General features: G+C 42.6%; 1 protein-coding gene across 7 annotated transcripts in view; it reads right to left on the minus strand.

Annotated features, from left to right (window-relative positions):
- The window catches only part of HIVEP2 (HIVEP zinc finger 2), a 145,715-nt gene that overhangs the window by 12,335 nt on the left and 116,186 nt on the right, over positions 1 to 17,194 (minus strand). For all 7 annotated transcript variants that reach the window (XM_055811228.1, XM_055811226.1, XM_055811227.1 and 4 more), the window contains 4 exons: positions 15,977 to 16,021; positions 9,066 to 14,691; positions 8,159 to 8,313; positions 1,096 to 1,271 (listed from right to left, as the gene is read on the minus strand). In XM_055811228.1, coding sequence (XP_055667203.1) covers positions 1,096 to 1,271; positions 8,159 to 8,313; positions 9,066 to 14,480 — 5,746 coding nt within the window. In that variant the 5' untranslated portion in view covers positions 14,481 to 14,691; positions 15,977 to 16,021. The remainder of the gene's footprint in view (positions 1 to 1,095; positions 1,272 to 8,158; positions 8,314 to 9,065; positions 14,692 to 15,976; positions 16,022 to 17,194) is intronic.

Consider the following 17,194-nt stretch of genomic DNA (forward strand, 5'->3'; position numbering starts at 1 on the left):
GCTGCAAAACCACAGTTCTCCTTCAAGTCCCTCCTCAAGACCCATTCCTCCAGCAATGTCAAATGTAAATAATGATCCGAGAACAGCTCACCAGATGGTCTGCTGGGACTACAAACCAGCAGCTCCTTGTCTTTGTCTCTACATTCCCATGAAAGTTCTCATCTTAAATTAGGTTGATGGGTCTACTACCATCCATCAGCTATTCCCGTCTTTGGCAGAGGAAGAAGTGCTGGACTCATGGAAACTATTACAATTCTCAATCCTCAGAATAGCCATGAAGCTGCACTGGGATCTTGGGAGAAATTTCCTTCAGCTTCCTCTCTCCCCGTTCAAGTAAGTTCATTGCACTGGGACCAGAATCCACTTCCCTTGTCTGCCAAAGGGAAGCTAAGAAACTGAGAATGTAAGGCTCATTTGGGCTGTGCTACAAAAAAATGCTACCAAAGAAAAGGATTTTTTTCTTACAAGGGGATAGTTGCAATGCAAATCCGAATACCAAAGAATATCATTATCTGTGGCCTCAGGGTGACAAACAGAAGCTTTTTTCTGTGCTGATAAATACATGTGAACACAAGCTATCAGATCTCTATTCATAATTAATGCCACAGTGGATGGAGTGGCCCATCTGGGAGACATACATTATTTATAAACTTGAAACTGACCCACTGTAAAGCCCGTGAAGGCATGTTTTCCTCAGCAGCTGATGCTCTGCTTCTACATTATGTCATAACAAGTGTAGTCTCCGGGTAGCATTTAAGTGTTGCTGCAATTAAAATTTGCACCATGTAACAATTCTGCAGAAAGTATTATTTGTAAGGGTGGTTCTTATGCTACTATATTTTCTCTGCAGACGGACCAGCCAAGAGCCTATAGCTCTTAATGAAGCTATTGAAGGAGTCTCCGAGTCTCACAAAATCCCTGGATCAATTAAACAGAAGAGAAAACCCTCTTTTATGAAGTGCTGTATACATAAACACAGTATTTTTATTCTGAAGAAAATTCTCTCCTCGATTGCAAAGGGTGCTTGGATCCCAGATGGAAAATAGCTCCAATTCGTTTGGGAAGTGGCAAGAGTTCAGCAAAAGGGTCAAGTACCTTTAGTTTTGAAGGCAAAGTTGCACAACTTGCATACATAAGGCCGGACATCAGTATGAGTGCGGATATGTTTTTTGAGCATGCTTGGCTTTTTGCAGCGAATTCCACATTCTTCACAAATGTACTTTCCTCGGCCACGACCTCTGACATAGACATAATCCTCATTTGATTTATACCTGTTGGAAGAGAGCAAGCATTTTAATCATACAGGCTCCGGGTCACATACATGCACAAACAGCACCTCTACCCATTTGAACCTGATCCTGTATGTATCTCATCACAACAAATCCACGGAAGTCTAGAGCAACTAATGAATTTTCATTCCGGAACTCACAAAGTATTTGCCTTTCAGGGAATGCACTAGTCCCACTGTGTTTTAACAATATGAAATCAAAGAGTTGCAGTATGAGAATAGTTTAAACACCTCGTCAAGAAACAGATTAGCTTCTATTGCCATAGACACAGCAGAACTCCAAATAGGAGTCTGCAGGTTGGATTTACTTCAGCTAATTGTAATCTTGCCCACCACCACTGAAAAGAGTGTCATTTTGTGGCACAGTTCATTGAACTATTTTAGCGTATTCAACCCTTGAGATCAGATAAAGCACATCCTGGAAATGCCCATTTCTCCCCATTAAGCATAAAGAGAATGCAGATGACTAGCAAGCATGTACCCATTTACACTACGGATGTCTGAAGTTCCCAAAGATGGATCCATCCCTAAGGGACACCAAGTTGAGTTCACCCAGGTACGTGCTGCTTTAGAAATAAAATGGGAAACTTCCAACCTGCATACTTAGCAGAAAGCTGTTAAATATTTTTTTCTTAGCACAGGCATAAGTGTTCCATGCTATTTTTGCTGATTACATAGTGTGTAGTTAGAAAATAAATAACATATGCAAATCTATGTAAAGCTGTACATTGCCTTTACTATCACGATAAATTATTAATACTGAAATCTAAAAGGACCCAGGGGATCTGCTCAGGCTGTTCTGAGGTTTGAAAAGTGCTGGGCATTCCCTAGAGGGAGCATTTCATCCTCATTCACCCAAAGTAAAATCCAGAAATTGCAAGAACTGAGAAATAATATTTTTTCTGTCTGTCCTCCATTGCCCTTTCCCTAAGCAGCAGAAAGTACTTTCAGCCACCCTGTGGATGCCCAGCCCACAAAATATCTGTGGTGCTGACAGTCCGTGCTTTAAATAAATAAGGGATTGTGTGAAAGATTCTGTTAATGTGATGATAACTCTACAAGAAGCAAGTGGCAATTTTTGGGTTACGGAGCTGAAACATTTTCCAAGTGTGCTTTTCTTAGATGAACGCTTCTTCCGTATGTTCAGCTACATCACTGGTAATATAAATACTGAAGTTAATATCTTAGAAATACATAAAACACTGTCCTGTTCTCATGTCCATTTTGTTATCTATTAAACATATCAGCTCCTCTTTCAAATGTGGATGCGTAAATTCAGTTTTTTTGATGAAAAACTTCCCAATAAAGTTGACCCTCTCCCTTCTCCTTCACTCCCTGGCATCATGGGCAAAACCGGCATAGTCTAATGTCATTTAATATTTAGTCATCTCTCTAGCGGGTTTTGTTTGTATAACATTTCTACATTCTGCTTTTCTCTCTGCCCCATTTCTCAGGTTCTTCATATACACATGCCAATGACTCCTAGACATCTTCCTATCCACCACTTCTTCAACTACCTCCAGGATTTCTCCCACAGACAGAAAAAATATTCATTACTGTTGGAAAGACTGCCATTTTATCATCTTTTCACCCCTCCTTACAGTCTCATTTTGCTCGGATGGAGTCTACCATATCACCCCTGACCGATATTGGTAAGATAAATGCTGTGTTACAACATGTGCTTTTCTGTTGCTCCATCTCTGCCTGACCTCATTCCACCAGCTTCTGTCACCTGTCAGATCCCACTGGGCACAAACACAATTAGACAAGATCTGTCTCTTCATCATTCACATGGATGGTTCCTGGCCATAACTGACCTTGACTCCCTGAGTATGCTTCAACATAACAACTGCAAGAGAAATGGCACACACAAATTTGACATTCAGAGAAGGCCTGGTCCAAAAACTGAGACACCAGAAGATTAAGTCTATGGTGATTAACTTTCTAGCCCCCAGGAATATTAGATATTACTATTAACTCATGTCTGTGCCAAAGCTTTCAGTCATTTCCTCCTTCCCACTACAAAACTTTCATATATGGACTATGGTCACTGCTGCTCTGAGCTTGATTTGAACAGGACTTTAGAGTTAAAAAGCATTAACGCGCCTCAGAGTCCTGCAATTTCTATCCAAAATGTCATTTTATTGGAAATTTTCAATTAGAGTCTATTACTGCTAGATATAAAAGAGCAAATATAAGCAAACTGTGAACTCTTGCTGTCAGCTGACAATGTCATTAACAAGATGACAGGACAGTAGGCATGTCTGCCCTGTCCCTCCTTTCTTTTCACGCTGTTATTTACTAACTGTACTGCAGCAAGTACCAAACTTTAAATTGCTGCTTTCTTTAAGGAACACTGCTTCACATCCCACCAGAGTTTCACAGTCAGAGATGATGGAAAGCGGATTTTGTGATTCATTTCATTTCATTCGAATCAAGCCACCTGCCAGAGGTAACAATATGGTTGGTTGTGTTTTCCTTCAAACCCCCTTCTGCTGCAACGCTTCTCTTCACAGGCTTTGGTGCAGCAAGGTGGTGACGTGCTGTGACATCTACTTTTCCCCTCAACTCCGTTCATTCTGTTCCTTCAGCTTCTCTCACAGCCCCATCTATTTGCTGTTTGCCCACCTGCCATAGGAGCGCTCCACTCCAGAGCACATGGCAGCTGCACTTCCCTGGCTAGCAGACAGGCTTTCCTGCAAACCAAAAACTGACAACCGCAGGCCTTCCCCAACTATGGCTTCTGCATTGCCTTCTTTGCACTTACCAAACAAAAGCAATCAAGAAGCCTAAGCAAATCCACTCCCCAAGACAAATAAAAAACGAAATGAAAAATACCATGCTGAAACAAGATGTCACCACGCACGCTTGTCTGTCCAGGGGAGAAAACATGAAGCAAAGACAACAGATGTTTGCTGCATAGTTCAGTACACTACTTGCGCATGCTGAGACAATACAAAGATGAGCTTGATGAGAGCAGAACCGAACAGAGAACAGGACAGCTCTACAGTCAAGAGCAAGCAAGCACGGAAACCCACCCACGTTAAAAACTAGCTTTCAGAAGTCACAAACAAAAACCTGAAGAGAAGGACAAATTCAATAACCGGGGCTGAAAACAATGAAAGACGTGGTTATCATATCTAAAGAATACTTGATCCGATTAAAAATAGCTGAATTAATGAAAAGAATTAATCTATCTTTCCACAAATAATTCCTACAATAAAATTATGATGTATAAGGAAAAAGTGGACCCATTAACACTACATCACCTCATTCACTGTAACTAGTAGGTTACATGCTCCCGTTGAGGAAATCCCAGTCTATTGCACAGATTATTTGTGTGTCCCCCAACTCCAGATATTAATGTGCACATCAATGTTTCTTACGTTTTGTTTCACTCAAAGGATATCTAAACATAGCCAAGCATTACTAGGAGTCATTTCTAGGTGATGTGTGGATTATATAACTTTACACAAATAGTTTTATAGACCTTATTGGTATACAGGGAAACTTAAGATGGTGTAACATACAGAGTTTCTTAAAGAAGGTATTAGACGGTAGAGGTGTTTTTTAGAGTGATCTGTGGCAGCTCACACTGATCTGAATCCTCCTTTAACTTGCTTCTAACACATCTCTACCCTTCCGACCTCTCATCACGTAGTTTACATCTGTGCAGACTATCTTAGCTAGGTGATCCAAATTTCCACATTCAGAAATGATACATAGTGGGAAGCAGGCAAATTTTATACTTCAAAGTGGCTGTGAGTTGAAGCAACAGCTCTTTAAATTTCTTGTAAACTTCAGCTCACCCCTGGATTTGTGTCACTCTTGTGTAGCCAGCCTACTGGCTTGGGTACTAGGACAACTACAGACAACAGCCAGGATCACGGGATCTGGGTCAGCAATACCCACAGCAATCTCCAAAATAACTTTTTCAATCTTTCAGGAAAGATGTAGGCTATACTCCCTTCAGTGTTGCAGACTACAGAGAAAATGCCAATGTTAATTTCATGGAGACTATTCAAGCAGAGCCAAAACACATGTTAATGAAGGATAACTGAGATTTTAAAGGGTATAAACTGTCAGGCAAAGGAAATCACAGAATCACAGAACGGTCAGGGTTGGAAGGGACCTCTGGAGATCACCCGGTCCAACTCCCCTGCTAAAGCAGGTTCACCTACAGCAGTTGCTCAGAATCTTGTCCGGGTGGGTTTTGAATATCTCCAGAGAAGGAGACACCACACTCTCTCTGGGCAGCCTGCTCCTGTGCTCTGTCACCCTCAAAGTAAAGAAGTTTTTCTTCATATTCAGATGGAACTGCCTGTGTTGCAGTTTGTGCCTGTTGCCCCTTGTCCTGTCACTGGGCACCACTGAACAGAGCCCGGCCCCATCCTCTTGACACTCGCCCTTAAGATACTTGTATACAGCGATAAGATCCCTGCTCAATCTTCTCTTCTCCAGGCTAAGCAGGCCCAGCTCTCTCAGCCTTTCCTCATGAGGAAGATGCTCCAGTCCTCTCATCATCTCTGTAGCCCTCCGCTGGGCCCTCTCCAGTGGTTCCCTGTCTCTCTTCCACTGGGGAGCCCAGACCTGGACACAGCGCTCCAGATGCGGCCTCACCAGGGCAGAGCAGAAGTGGAGGACAACCTCCCTCGACCTGCTGGCCATGGTCCTTCTAAGTCACCCCAGGATCCCAGTGGCCTTCTTGGACACCAGGACACACTGCTGGCTCATGGTCAGCTTGGTGTCCTCCAGGACTCCCAGGTCCTTCTCCACAGAGCTGCCTTCCAGCAGGTCAGCCCCCAGCCAGTACTGGTGCAGGGGGCTGTTCCTCCCCAGGTGCAGGACCCTACAAATTGGCTTTGTTGAACTTCATTGGGTTCCCTTCTGCCCAACTCTCCAGCCTGCCCAGGTCTCGTGTATGGCAGCACAGCCTGCTGGTGTATCAGCCACTCCTGCCAGTTCTGTATCACCAGCAAACTCACTGAGGGCACACTCTGTCCCTTCGTCCAGGGCACTGATGAGTAAGTTGGACGTGACTGGACCAAGTACTGACCCCTGGGGAACACCACTGGCTACAAGCCTCCACCCTGACACTGCACCGCTGGTCACAACCCTCTAAGCTCTGCCATTCAGCCAGTTCTCAATCCACCTCGCTGTCCACTCATCCAACACACACTGCCTGAGATTAACTATGAGGATGTTATGGGAGACAGCGTCAAAAGCCTTGCTGAGGTCAAGGTGGACAACATGCACTGCTCTCCCCTTATCTACCCAGCCAGTCATTCCATCATAGAAGCCTATCAGATTTGTCAGGCATGATTTCCCCTTGGTGAATACATGTTGACTACTCCTGATAGCCGCCTTCTCTGCCACATGCTCAGAGACGACCTCTAGGATGAGCTGTTCCATCATCTTTCCAGGGATGGAGGGGAGGCTGACCGGCCTGTAGCTTCCTGGGTCCTCCTCCTTGCCTTTCTTGAAGACTGGAGTGGCATTGGCTTTCCTCCAGTCCTCAGGCACCTTTCCTGTCTTCCATGACCTTTCAAAGGTGATAGAGAGTGGCCCTGCAATAACATCTGCCATCTATCTCAGCACTTGAGGGTGCATCCCATCGGGGCACATGGATTTGTGGGTGTCAAGTTTACTTAAGTGGTCTCTAACAGGATCCTCCTCATCCATGGGAAAGTCTTCCTTTCTCCAGACTTCATCTCTCACCTCCAGGGTCTGGGAAACCTGAGGGTCAGCCTTGGCAGTGAAGACTGAAGTCAAGAAGGCATTCGGTAACTCTGCCTTCTCTGTGTCCTTCGTCACCAGGGCACCCACCTCATTCAGCAGTGGGCCCACGTTTTCCCTAGTCATCCCTCTCCTACTGATGTACTTGAAGAAGCCCTTCTTGTTGTCCTTGACATCCCTCTCCAGATTTAATTCCAAACGGACCTTATCTTTCCTTACTGCCTCTCTGCATGTTCTGACAAAATGGATGTACAAATTTCTCACATCTCCACCCTGACCTATTTAGTTACCCCAATAAAACAGTGCTGTGAGGCCATCTGAGTTTGGTAAGACTGAAAACCACATCTTGTTCAGTCACCTGACTATTCACTACTAAACCGGCAAATTATTGCATCATGTCAGAATTCTGTAAAGAAATTAAACAATATCTTCCATGTTAGAGTATACTGCAGATGCAAACAAGTGCCCATTCATTTGGTTTTTGTAAGAAGCTTCACAAGTCTCAAAACAATGTTAATGGGCCTTCAGGTCTCCTTTTCCCCTCTCTTTGTTAGTTTGCTTCTGTTATCACTTGAGTGATAGATGGCCATGGTAAAATTAAATATTACTTTATCAACATACATGACAGATCTATGGACTAGGTTTAGATACTATAGATTTCATTGTCACCTTACATTTTATCTCCAAAATCCAACTTCAGTAAATAATGAAATATTACAAGAATAAAAGTAAGCATGTCAAGCTAACCCATTCAAGTGAGTGGAAGTACAGAGTCTAAAAATGGAAAGATATCCTCATGGAAGCCATTAAATACAAAGAAATGGTACAGAAAATATCAAGTTGTTAACCATTTACCCATTTCTTTATGGCCTAAGGAATGAAAGTAACAGTTTTGATTGAGTGTTCTCACACAGATAGAAAACAGAATTGTCCTAATAGCAAATTAGAGCCAAGTAGTACAGGTACTCTGCAGTTTGTTTTAAGACTGACATATACACAAAAAAGAAAAGGCTTGGGAGCTACAAGACATGGCAGGAATACAGGAGACTGTTCACATCTAATTCACTCATATTCATTTTCAAATCTTTTTAAAATGACGGGCTGAGCTTGAAATTTCCAGTTGCATTTTCTTACCCTCCTTCAAAGATTTTAATTCGTATCGGCTCAGTTTGTTTGGATGTAATGTCTTTATCTCCATGAATGTCTCCTTTTACTCTTTCTTTTATAATATTCCCCACTACTTTCTTTTCAAGCTTGCTGCCAAATAAGAAGAATGGCTCGTGTTTCATCTGTAGAACAAAGTCAAGGAAGGGAGTTACTGCTGGAGCACACAATAAATGCACACTTCATTTCAAGTACTTTTAACATTCCAGGTCAAAACCAAACTCTCATTTTGGTGCAACTCTACATGATAAATTAATTTGTCCATTTAATTTGATGGAGAATATGAGAGGGGGCAGTATGGACAAATTTTTATGAGAGTCTTGACAGAAAAGACAGCACCGTATCTTTCCTCAGAAAAAAAAAATGGAAAATAGAAACAGAAATGCCTTAAAAGGTAATTTATTGCCATTACAGAATTTTCCCTGGCACCATTATCTAATGCTTAGTCCATCAGGAAGAGCCAGTATGTAAAAGACATTAAAGGATCTGAAGATCCTTATTCAATTTTAACTTAATCTTTACTTACATAGGCATGTGGATTTCTGTGTTTGATACTGTTTGAATCAGAAAATGGCAAAAACAAAGGACAAAATAAAAGGAGATCATGTATCAGGTTCTGGCACACACGAAGGTAGGGCTTTAAAAGCCTCACCTTTTACATCTGATTTTGAAAATGGAGACAGCGACAGCAGAAGTAGCAGAGCTTGCAGAAGGGTCAACTGAGCCTCAAAACTTATCATGGGAAGATGTCAATGTCTGATTTCCCAATGGGGAATCTTTTTTTTTTAAAAAAAATCATTAACTTACATTTCATATTTACTAATATTTTCTCAAATACAGATAAACTAATTTAATTTTATTAAAACCTCTTATTTACCTGAGCAAACTGCTTCCATGCACTTGATGATGTCAGTTTACCAGCTCCAGGTCTATGCATAGCAGCCAGTGTGTAGATTTCTGTGGTGTTTTTTTGCTTGGACCTTAGAAGTGCTAAAGTGGTCTTTGTACTCAGGCCAGATGGGTTTGGGTTACATGAACTTATACACCATGAAGCATAAACAGAAGATTTGAGGGTTGGTTGCTGAATGTAATTGGGTTTTGTGTAGTTTAAGAAACACCAGCTCACAGTAGTAGTAGTGCGTAGGCTTGGGAACTGAAGGATCTGCTGAAAATCTGCTACATCTGTCAGGAGAATGGTTGAGCCGGTGACTTTCCCACTGGTATTGGATGACATCTGGACTAACATCCCAAGAGGCAATTTTTGATGTTTCAGTTGGTCTTCTGGCTGAGTTTCTCCTGGTGGCAATGAAGACCTCTGTGGACTCATGCTCATATCTGAGGCTGTTTCATCCACATCCAGTTCTTCTGGCGAGTCTCTTCCTTCAGAAGGGCCACTGGACTTCTGCCCTGGTGATGTGGAATCAAAACTGGAAAGTTTCTCCCTGCTCAGTGGGAAAGCATCAGCTGTTGGCATGCTGACAGGTGGGAAATCTTGAGATGATGAGGACGACAGTGGTGAAGAGGATGACATGGATGGCAGACTTTCTTTTGGCTCGGTAGCACAGCTCTGCCTTACTAGTTGAGGCTTTTGCACTCTTGGAAAATCTTTCTTAATATCTGAGTTAGTTAGCTCAACTGCACTTAGCTCCTCAACTATCTGCCCATACATTTTTTCTTCTTTGACTCGTTTCTGCTGCTTGGTCTCCATGAAGAGCTCCAAGCTGCTGGCAGGTGAAAGCATTCGTTTGCTTCCTCCCAAGGTAGAAGCCATGTCAGAACTGGAAGGTAAACACAGGGGAATCGGTGGCTCCAGTCCAAGTGGTAGCGTCTGTGGCACTTTCCACAAAGGATATTTTTCTAGCCCTCCATGCTGACCCAACATCTGAGCTATGTTAAATCCAATTCCTTGCATGGTTGCATTAGTTGCCAATGTTCTTTGAGAAACGGTTTCATCAACTTTACAAATGACAATTGCAGGACTGTTGCTCTGTCCAAGGATCTGGGAAATGCTTGTGTACATGACACTACCATAAGACGGCACATGGGTTTGAATCCTGACAGGAACAACTGTTCCTGGCAAAGACTGTACAGATCCATCACTTGGGGAGTCAAAATCTGTCTGAAGATGCTGCTCAGTGGAGGTATCTGTTGGTTTAATGCTATGGTCTGACTGGTACTTAGCAGGAGTACTTTTTGAATACTGCCCAGGTGTTCCTGAGTAATGCTGGTATGCTTGCTCTTTAGCATGCACATAATCAGCTGGCTTCTTTCCAATAAGCTCTGGCGCATATTCCAGGTGATAACTTGGAGGAACATCTGTTTGGAAAGGCTGTTTGACGTAAGATTTCTGTAGCTGTTGTACAAAATGATGCTGGAAGTGCAGAGGTTCTGTGCACGATTGCCACAAGACAGGCTGCTGAGATGGTGGCAAGTGAACCATGCAGACAGCTGGATAGGGGAGCTGAAACAAGGTGCTGTGAATAGGGGGAAATGGGACTTTTTCCTGATGTGCAAATAGCTGCTGCTGCTCTGATGGATGTTTGTTAGGAATATAAGGTGCTTGTTGGATCAAGGGAGTTCTTAACATTTCTGGGCTGTCTGCAAGAAGAGCCTGTTGCTGGGGAAGGTGAGATGAGCTATTACTAAGCTGAGCGCAAGACCCAATAGCCTGTTTTCCAGAGTCATCTACCTGAATGGGCTGAAGTACAGGGGACGGGGAGTGATGCCAAGCAAGCTGGGAGGAGCGAAGACCAGCCTGAGCATGTTCCATCTGCTCCTGCTTTATACTTTGTTCTGTGCTCTGATCGGTCTGGGAAATCTCTGGAAAACCACTGAAGGAAGCCTGGCGAACCAAGAAGCATTTCTTCCTTTCTCGGGATGGAGACAGTGCCGTAGTAGGTGTCCCAGCCGAAGAGGCATGAGACAGGTTTCCATAATCAAAGGATTTACTTCGGATCTCTGGAATTTCAGCAGCATGAGGACAGGGCATCTGTTCAGATGAGCAGCGTCTCATTTCCCTCTGATGGTGATGCCCAGGGACGGAAAGTGAGTAAGCACCAGCTGGAACAGTTAAAAACTCAGACTGTTTTCCAAACTCATCTTGTTTGGGAGGCGTGATGAACTTCATATTCTCTTCTCTTTCGAAGGACATTGAAAAACTTGAACTGTGGGACAAATTACTTTCTTGGCTAGGGCTACGAGAGAGGCTTGTACCTGTGGACTCAAAGCTGGATTCTCCAGAGGAGTGTTCCATGTCAGCCAGTCGTAAACGTTTCTTTTTGGGTGGTAGCTTTTCAGCTGGAAGTTGAGAAAGCGTTTCACTTCTCTGGGGCCACTGAAATTCTTCAGTGGGTCTCTCCTGCTCTTTACTCTGCACTTCTTTATCTTTCTCAGGCTTATCTGGCTCCTCTGTGACACGAATTTCAGGTACCTGTATGTTGTGCTGGCGAACCAGCCTGGGCTGCATATGATACGGCTGAGGCTGCTGGGATGGAGATGGCTTACTGGTGTCAGCATTTTCTGTTTGTGGAGCTCGGTCTGGGCTCATTGGGGACTCACAAATCTCACTCTCACATGTTTCAGATGGTGGATAGATCTTTTCCTGCTGGCACGCAATATGCTCTGTAGATTCAGACCTTTCAAATGAGTTTGGCCTGCTCAACGAATTTGTGTGCTGAATGACAGAGATGACATTTCCTGGGGGCTTTCTAGTCAGTGATTCTGCAGTCTTTTCTTGCTCTGCAGTTAATGATGAGTCTTCCAGAGAAGCTGCTGGGCTTCCAGACTGCAAGTAAGGCCTGCAGATTTCAAAACGCTCCGCATGGCAATGAGCAGCATTGTCCAGGCCTTGAAGGGCAAATCCGCTCCTTGGCACTTCCTGAATTTGAGATTTGGGATCAAAGTCCAAAGGCTGAATTCCCCCAGTGGTGCCAGCCATACTGCTGCAAAGCATGGGACTGTCTTCCTCATCTCCAACACTCTCCTCTTTCCTGCGCTTTCTGTTTTCAAAAGTTGTTCCAAGCATGGATGGCACCGCCTGAGATTGTCCAAGTGGATCAACGAAGTACTCTCCCCCCTTGTTCATCCCACCTAAGGATGGTGAATCCCTGTAGTTCTGCTTCTGAGCTTCAAATTCTTCCCATTTTCTGTAGTGCTTTCCACTGGTGTCATAGTCATAAAAGGTTTTGTCTCCTTTCTTCTCCTTTAAGGATGGTCCCTTGTCACCTGCTGTCTGTCTGCTGGAAGCAATAATTATACTTTTCCCTGGTCTTCCATGATAGTCCAAATCTGAGTGCCCCTCCTGCACAGACGGCAGTTCAAAGGCAGCCTGTCTTCTCAACATCCTTTGGTGGGATATTCCCACTGTCCCAGGGTAAAATACATCATCTGAACCAGTCATCTTCTCATCAAATGAGTGGCTTCCTCTCAGAGATGGGGGAATACTTAGGCTGTTTGCAGAAGAGGTTGGCATGGAGTTACTTCTAATAAGAGGAGAGGAATCTGCTGGGGGTTCCAGAAGGATGGGTACGTCACCCTGCTGACTGACTTGGTACAAGCTGGATTCACTTTTGATGGAAGATGTGATAGTCTGGGATTGTCTACATTCTGTATTGCTGCCTGGATAACCTTGTGCAGATTTAATAGCGCTCAAATTACTGGAGTCAATGAGTTCTTCTTTACTTGGAGGCAGCTGAGAAATATGTTCCTCAAGCATCTTGATATCTAATCGGTTATTCAAAAGAGGTAATGGCTCTGCTTTGCCCTTCCTACCCATTAAACTGTGCTCCTGATTTGTTGTGGCTACTGTTAGTGCTGTCCTTTGATTAATCCTATAGAACTTTCCAAATATGATCTCTTCGTAAGACTTTGCGTTAGTATTTGGTGGGCTAATTTGCTGCTCAGCACTTTCTGAGCGGGAAAAATAACCAGAGTCAGTGCTTCCTTTACTGTGTGGGCTCAGGAGGTTTAGTGACTGCTCAGAATCTTGCCCTTTTTTCTCTGACAGTCTTAGTGCAAGTCGCTGTTTAACTGTGTGAGAGTCATCGGACTTGGTACTTAAGGATGGGTTTTGTAACATATCAGAGCCAATATACGGTGAACTCTCACTGGGTAACTGAATTCCACTTTTAGGGATAATCAAAATGGGCACTTTCATTGGCCCCACCAAGGACTCTTCCACGGAGGAGTGAAAACCGCTCCTGCTAGCGATGTCCAGGGGGAGCTGCGAGATAGGGCTCAGTTTGTCAGACCCTTCCACTAAGAGTGGGGTCTCCTCATCAGTGTCCGTGCTCTGCTCACCATCTGAATGTATTTCAGCTTCCACATCAATGTAACTGGCATCTAGGTCCAATTTAGAGACTGCTGACTCTGTGAAAGGTACCAATCCTGCTTTAATTGCATGGGCATGTGACTTCCTGTGCTTGTAAAGGTTGCTCTTTGTCTTGAAGGAGAAACCACAAGGAACACAAGGATACGGTCGCTCCCCAGTATGAGACCTAATATGCTTTTTAAGTACACTAGGTTTGGCACAAGCCCGATTACAGTAAGGACAAATGTACTTGCCAGGCTTTTTGGGTTTGTGCTCCTTTTTGTGAGCATCTTCTGATTGTTCTAAAGATTTCTGTGAATATTGGCTGTATGTAGGGTTCAAACTCGAAATCTTCTTCCTGGAGAAACTTCCACTATGGCTATGCATATGAAAAGGAAATAAGTCCTCTGAGGCAACTGATTGCAAGTGGCTAGAAAACTGCCACGGAGGGCCTTCCAAGCTCTGATGTGGCTTTATGTTGTGCAAGAAGCCTTGTGGCAATGAATGCTGTGGGAAAGAAAGTGAATGTTGACATGAGTAAGGACTTGGACGATGCTGTGGATATTGCTTCTCCGTGACTTGCTGTGCAGCTTCATTTGATGATACCAGTTTCCCAGAACTAAAAAGTTGTGCTGATGCTGTGTTTCCTATTTGCTCGTGATCTATTTGTGGTTGCCTCTGTACTTCTTGATTGCCAAAAGTGCTCATCTTAATAACAGCTGAATGTTCTTGCCTCCATCTACTTGGTACTTTAGCAGTTTCTCCAGACCTTGAGGTAGCTTTTTGCCCTATAGCTGTGTCCCCAGAGTCCATTTTGTTACACAAGGTCGTAAGTGCTAGTTCACTTGAAAGCTGTGCAGACACATGGAGTGTGTCCAAAGCTGTGCTTTTTAAAGTTTTGTTGCTCCCATTTTTCCAGGGCTGTTGCAAGTTCACAGACTTTTCTTTCTCTTTGGAACTTTCCACACAGTAGTCTATAGGCATTAGATTTGTATCTGTACACTAATGTGAGTATTATACAGTTCTGTTCATGGCAGGAACTTTCCTAAACAGTTTATTATACATTTGCAAAGACTTGCTATAGCATTTGGACATTTTCCATTGTTATTAAATACTGAGATGCAGAATGACCCAGAGATACTTGTGATCTACTAGAGCAAAGTTCTCTTCAACTCTTCCATGGTGACACAGCTATCTGTATAGAAAAGTCAAAAACAAAGAAACCTCATACACCAATTAATACAGGCATGCTAAGTAACACTGATGCAGTCAGTTGCATTTTTATTGAGCCTTACATAAAAAGTATAGAAAGACTTAAGCAAAGGTAACTACATTTCAGAAATCTCCCTTTTGTGAGCAGACATGGTAAAGACTGGCTCCAGAGATCACACACAAGCATAATCACTACTCAGTAAAAGCCCTAGGAATAGAAAACAGAGATCTACACTTTCCAAATTAAACAGTAGCTTTGGAAGGCTTTCCGGGGACGGTTTAAAGGCTCTGTTCTCAGAAAGTCCACCACCTACTTTCAGCTCTTTCAGCAAATCGCTACCGCAAATAAGAGTCTTAACACCGTGGGTGGGAATTACCTTACCCAGTATTACTCACCTACAGTTCAGACATGCACTTTAGTCACCTGGCCTTCCTCTAAAGTCAGAGGATGGTGATCAGTAAGTACTTCCAGAGGAGAAATCCTTCCATATCATGATGGGTGCTTCAGACATGGGAATTGTCTATGCACACAGCCCTCCACTACAGAGATGCCTGTTTCTTACTGTTGGCTAGGCAGAAATCCTAGATGACTACCTTGGAGTATATATACCAAATTTTAAGATGGCTAAAGTGAGGTTCTTCTTACCTTAGATCAGCTAACTGGTTTTACAAGAAGGTGTTAATCACCCTTTTAAACTACTTTCAAACAGTCAAAAAAGAGACATCAAATAAGCATTCCAAATACAGTACTACTGGTACCTTTTCACATCTCCATCTTCCAATCATCATATGAAATTTTAGTGAGAACATCTTGCAAGAGGTAAAACGTATTCGAGAAACAAGCTATGACTGTTTTATGTTAGCAATTCAGATTTCAATGTCAAAACTTTTCCATCCAGCTATACATGCACATTTTATGCTTAAATGCAATAGGTTTCCACTGTTCTGTTACAAAGAAGAAAAGCTCAGAGGTATGATTTTCATAGACAAGTACAGCATTTGAATTTGAGGAACAATGTAGGCTTCCTGCTTCCATGTCTTCCACACACAGGATGTTTTCTGGATGAAACAGTGAGAATCATGAAGCCAGTAATCATTTTAGAATAGCAAGCAAAAGGGTAAAAAAAGCAGTATTAGAGATGCAGGAATATTTTTCATTCCTACAGTGGAAAAACTGAATTTGGCTTGAAGAAACATTAGCAAAGTACAGGAAAACACACAGGTAATGGGAATATATGTGGGGGTTTTGTCCAGTATAAAACAATTACCTGCATCTTCTAGGCATCTAATAGGCATGACTATCTTCAAATTTCCTGTAGAAAAAAAATAAAGTCATAAGAATTGCTTGATATTAAGTACAAATGCTCAAGAAAGTTTTCTATTATTTACAATAGAGGCCTGAAAATTTCATTTATCCATCCACTGGAAAAATTTCATGTTGTGTCTAAGAGGTCTGAGAAACCACATCTTGAAGAATATGAGCACGAATCTTTTTAAATTACTTAGGTTTTTCTAGTGTGCAGATGAGTAACTGCAAGTCTAAATTAATGCAGTCTCACCTTCCTGCATTGGTAAAAAGAGAGCTGCCAATGTCCCTCTTCATTCCTATGCCTTTGTTAAGCCTGGATTATCCCTGAATCTCATTGGCAAATCCCCTTTCGATGCCTCTTTCCAGCTAATACTGTTAGACTCCAGGCCTCTCATTAAATGTTTCAGGGACCAGAACAAAATCCTGGTCAGGGTGTCACCAGTCAGGTACAAGATGTAGTGAAATGCAAGTAGGTTTCCAAATCAGTTAACACCAGTGGGATACTGCTCAAGAATATACGGGTGCCTTCTCAATGAAGAAACCCACAGACCAAATACATGGTTAAAAGACTTCTGTGACTACCACGATTTGTCATCTGCCTGACCACCACCAGACTGCAGGGAACTCTGCATTGCTGAAAAGACTGGCACAGAGATACACGGAGCCTGAACATCACCTCACTGCCCTAAAGAGCACTTCTGTGAAACAAGGAATCTCCCTTCCAGTAGTTTTCAACAAATCTGATCTTGAAAACACATTTTGGCTTTTATTCCATTAAAAAGGATGTTTGCTCAATTGTGATAACGAAAGCAACGATTACGGCTTTTCTTTATGTTTTTTATTTAGGGCAAAATTCAAAGCATCTCTAAAGAACAGATCTTCAAAAACAGCTGGAGTATTAATTTCAGAGTATGAGATATAGGCTGTTATAATGATCCTCAACTAGAAACTGTCAGAAAAACGGCTAGACCGCTCATGCTTTCTCCATAAAATAAATACAACAGATGATAAAATAGTAAAGTCTATAAAAGAAAACAAATATTGAAAAATAATTTTTAATTCTTTGTAATGAATAAAACTTTCAAAGAACAAGTAAATGTCAGTAAAACTCCACTACTTGACATAAGTAGAATCACTACTGTGCCACCTGTTTTGATTATTTATTTAACAGTACTAA

This window comes from Falco peregrinus, chromosome 7 (assembly GCF_023634155.1).
Source record: "Falco peregrinus isolate bFalPer1 chromosome 7, bFalPer1.pri, whole genome shotgun sequence".
NCBI classification, from domain to species: Eukaryota; Metazoa; Chordata; class Aves; order Falconiformes; family Falconidae; genus Falco; species Falco peregrinus.